Source organism: Myotis davidii, unplaced genomic scaffold (genome assembly GCF_000327345.1).
Source record: "Myotis davidii unplaced genomic scaffold, ASM32734v1 scaffold458, whole genome shotgun sequence".
Classification (NCBI taxonomy): domain Eukaryota; kingdom Metazoa; phylum Chordata; class Mammalia; order Chiroptera; family Vespertilionidae; genus Myotis; species Myotis davidii.
In genome coordinates, this window is record NW_006289819.1 from 695,886 (window position 1) to 700,206 (window position 4,321).

A 4,321-nucleotide genomic window follows, 5' to 3' on the forward strand; every position below is an offset into this window, starting at 1 on the left:
AGGAATTGGGAAATCTGGGCCCAGGCCCAGCTCTGTCTCTGATCTACTGTATGGTCACTGGTAGGTCATGTTCCTCTTTGGGACTCAGTGTCCCATCTATATAGTAAACAAGGTGGTTGATTGGCTCTAAGGGATCTTTCAGTGCCGAAGTATAGTCAGTATTTGATCACCTCTTGCCACCTCCACTTCCCCCTTGTACAAGTCACCATCATCTCTTACTTGATTTATACTATTAGCTTCCTGACAAATATCATTGCCCCTCCCCCAACCCCTCCCCGCCCCACTCAACAGCCTGTGTGATCTTTTGCAAACATAAGGAGATCATGTTTCCCTCTGCACAGAACTCCCCATGTCACTTGGAGTAAAAGCCCAAATCCTCACAACAGCCGGTAGATGATCTGCTTCACACCTCCACTGCCGCTCTGCCCTCACAGCCTCCCACTCGCCCCTTGCTTACTCGCTCCGGAGCACTGTGGTTCTGGAACACACCAGGCACCCTCTGGCTCAGGTCTCTGATACTTGCTGATCCCTCTTCTCCCAGATACCCACATGGCTCACACCCTCATTTCCTTCAGATCTCTGCTCAGATGTCACCTTCTCAAACCTGTTTGCCCGGACCACTCTCCATACAGCGACCTCCCTTGACTCCCATTCCAATGTTCCTCATCCCTTCTTCCCACTTAATTGTTCTCCATCATCATCTGACATTTTTGTCGATGTGAGAAACATCCAAACCTATAGAGAATGTTATTAGTTTATTTGATCCAAACTGATGACATGTGCCAGGGAGCAAGGTCTCAGCTAAATTTTTACATTAGAATCAAAGGAGAAGACGCAAGGAAAGTGCATGAAACCCATTGTTGGGAAATGAAGGAGGTGGGAGAAAGCAATCGGGGAAATCTCTTGTGCCTTTGAGGAAAAGAAAATTACCCTGACCTTTCAAAGGTATGTTATCCTAGATGCATAAGAACAACAGACAAAGCTCACTTAAGGCAGTGGTTCTCAACCTTCCTAAAGCCGCGACCCTTTAATACAGTTCCTCATGTTGTGGTGACCCCCAATTTCATTGTTACAAATTGAACATAATTAAAGCATAGTGATTAATCACAAGAATAATATGTAATTATATATGTGTTTTCCGATGGTCTTAGGTGAACCCTGTGAAAGGGTCGCGACCCACAGGTTGAGAACCGCTGACTTAAGGTAAAGATTGACCTTTGCTAGGGCAACTACAGGCCTGGGAAATGAACACCTGCTATGACCTGCCCGTTAGGAATTTATCATCAGAAGATCCTGTGTGGCTACTTTTGGTCACTGAGCTTGTTGGGCCTGTTAAGTGCCCCCACCCCCCTGAGCTTGTGAGGTTTATTGCATAGCCCCTTTTTGTTCACATTTTCACCCTTTATTTGTGGATTAGCTCTCTTCCCCCATGAGACGTTAAGTTTCACGAAGGCAGGGACAGTGTCTGTCTTTGTGCCTAGCCCATGGTGAGCTCTCAGTCAGTCATTCATTCAATACTTACAGAATGAATGAATGAGTAAGTGAGTGAGTGAATGCTCTGTGGCTCTGGGCTGTGTGGTTCCTGGAGTTGCTGCCCACCTGGGTTCCCTCATAATCCCACCTGCCACAGGGAAGGCTGAGATGTGGAGTCTGAAGTGGCCAGCAGGGCGATACCCACTGGGGAGGGGGGTGGTGCCCAGCGCCATTCTGAGTTGGCACAGGGCATTCAAGGTGAAAAGGGCAGGACCTCAACCAGCTCTCGGTCTGCAGGAGGAGGCAGGTACTCAGAGCTTTTCCTGCACTGAGGTAAATGCCATGATGGAGGTGAGCATGGATATGGGGATGGGAGATTAGGGAGCCTGGGGTGGGGGCTCCCACCCACCTAACTGGCTAGGCTGGAGGAGGGGGAGTGTGAGCAAAGGTGGGGAAAGGGAACAGAGCTATGACATCAGAGTCCCAAGTGCCAGGTTGGGCCCCGAGTGGTAGAGAGTGATGTGGCATGCTAAGGAGCTTGAGCCTGAGCCTGCAATTCAGTGGATTTCACCCTTAAAAAAAAAAAAAAGGCAGCTAAGCTCTTAGTCCAAATGAAATCTTATGCCCAGCTCAGCACGTAAAACTGAGTCACCCAAATCCATCTGAAGCTGGTCAGGTGGAACTGGGGGGCGGTTTCCACTAGCTATCATCGTGTGTAAGTTTCTAAAACCCAGGCTGCCTCTATCCCGCCCCTTAGTTCACTCTTACTTTGCTGGCCGCCTCCTTGGGTTTCCCACGCTCTGTTCATTTGAGGCGTCAGCACTGTCTGACCAGCCCTGAGCAGATGGATGGCCCCTGCTCCCCCTTGTTCCCACCCGTGGCTCCTGTTGATGTGTTGCTCAGCCCCCTTATCTGGTACACCAGGTAGTCTAGCTGGCATGGCAGCGGGACGCAGTGAGAACAAGTAGGAGGGGCTGGAGCAGGTCCAGGTGAGCAAGGACCAGGCTCTGACTCATTAAACACCTGCTCCAGGAGGCACTGCCTTCCACACCTTAGTGGGACCGAGACCATCCACACCCAAGGAAAATCGGCATGGGGGCGAGGCTGCCTGCTGCAAGGAAGGGGCAGGCTTCGGGGCATCACGGCAGGAGCGCATGTGGGCTTCATGGAGTGGAGGAGGGCTGTTGGTTCTGGAGCATCAGTCTCCGCTCCACTTCTCTGCACCCCCGCCAGCTTTCCTCTGTGGTCCTCGAAAAGGCGATATCATTTGCTGAGCCCGACTGAGGGGGCACCTTTCTTGGGTCAGTGTCCAGTTCTAGATGAGCCCGTGGCGGCAGGATAGGAGCGTGGAGCCACGTGGAACCACGGGAAGTTGGCCTTTCCAGGCTGTGGTGGCTGTCAGGGCTGCTCCAGGGCCGCCCTGGTCCTCAGGCATCCTGGACCTGCCAAGGGGCCTGGCTGAGAGGATGCCAGTGGTGCTGAAATGGAGACTGTGCCCAGGGCTGGGTCAGCCCAGAGGAAGGGCCGCCTGTTTCTAATGGGGCCATCTAGAGGAGTCAACTTTGTATAATTTTTCAGGCAAAAGAGAATGCCTTTTTTTTTGTTGGTCCTCCAAGAGGGGCATTTTTTTCATAGTTTGTACTATGTGCTGGCAGCTGCTGTCCCTCCAGGGACATCCTCAGAGAATCTGGAACTGAGCTGAGGGACAGTCCTCTCCCCTCCACCCCACAGCGGGAGGGTCATAAGGCTGAAGGGACTTCATCCCTCATTGAGTTGCCCCTCATCTTCATGTTTCAGCCAGGGAAACTGAAGCTCCATGGAGACCTCATCCCTAACCCCGAGCCCCCACGCCAGCCCCTGGCCCAGAGGAGCCACGGCCGCACAGCAGCCCTGGTGTGGGGCCCTGGGTCACATGCTTTTGCTCCCTTGGCCATATTTAGAATCGCTGGATCAGGGGAAACTTCTGGTCCCAGCCCCTGAGGATTCTTGGAAAGAGCCTTGCTCTGAGGCCTGGCTGACTGCCCCTCCCCTTAGCCCCCCTGCGAGAGAAAGTAAAGCCTGTTCTTCCCAGAGGAGCCCGGGCCCTCCAGGCCCCCTGCACCCCATCAGGAAGTGCCCCTCAGATCTAGCTGAGGTCCCTTGTGTCGTATCAGCTCTGGTTGGGGGTTAGGAAGCCCTTTCCACCCGAAGGTGGTGAGGGCGTGGCCTCTGCCCTCCAGGGACCTTGGCTGAATGGGACGGATTGGACCCATCTGTCCCCAGGAGGGAAGACAGCACCTTGCCTTTGGGCTCCTGGTCTGGGGGCTGAGGAAGGGGCCACCTACTCCCAAGGGTGCCAGCTCCTGGCCAAGCAGGTGGCAGGCACGGGCAGGGCTGTCTGGGAGGAGGGACACTGGAGGGAGGGGAGGAAAGAAGGAAGCCCAGGGGGAAGCAAGGAGCAAGGTCTGGTTCTGCATTCACTTTAGCCTGGTTTTAGGGTGGGGGTCCCCTCATCCTACACAGTCTGCTTCTCCCTCAGGGTCATCAAGGCTTAAAAACAAAAACAAACCCCCAAATCCTCTAACCAAACAAAGCCAAAAATGCATGTGAGGAGCACCTACGATATTCTACATCTTTCTTCCCTCTTCGCTGTTGGCCCTGTGTTCCCAAGGGACCCCTCTCCAGGGCCTGGTCAGCTCCCCTCCATCCTTGACACAGGCTGACTCGAACCTCTTCAGACCCTCCCACCTGCCCTGCTCTGCACCGCTGACAAGTAGACCTGACCTCCTCTTCACAGAGAAAGTTGAACCCCGTGGGAGCTCTGTGAGCACCCCCTGTCCCCCACCCTCCTCTCCCACCCAGCCCCTCC

The 4,321-nt window shown here is 53.8% G+C and overlaps 1 protein-coding gene across 1 annotated transcript in view; it reads left to right on the forward strand.

The window, feature by feature from the left end:
* The first annotated feature begins 1,818 nt into the window (after positions 1-1,818).
* KCNQ4 (potassium voltage-gated channel subfamily Q member 4) overlaps positions 1,819-4,321 on the forward strand; it is a 36,200-nt gene continuing 33,697 nt past the window's right edge. The window contains exons 1-2 of the mRNA XM_006762633.2: positions 1,819-1,824; positions 3,205-3,368. Of these exons, the coding sequence (XP_006762696.1) occupies positions 1,819-1,824; positions 3,205-3,368 (170 nt within the window). The remainder of the gene's footprint in view (positions 1,825-3,204; positions 3,369-4,321) is intronic.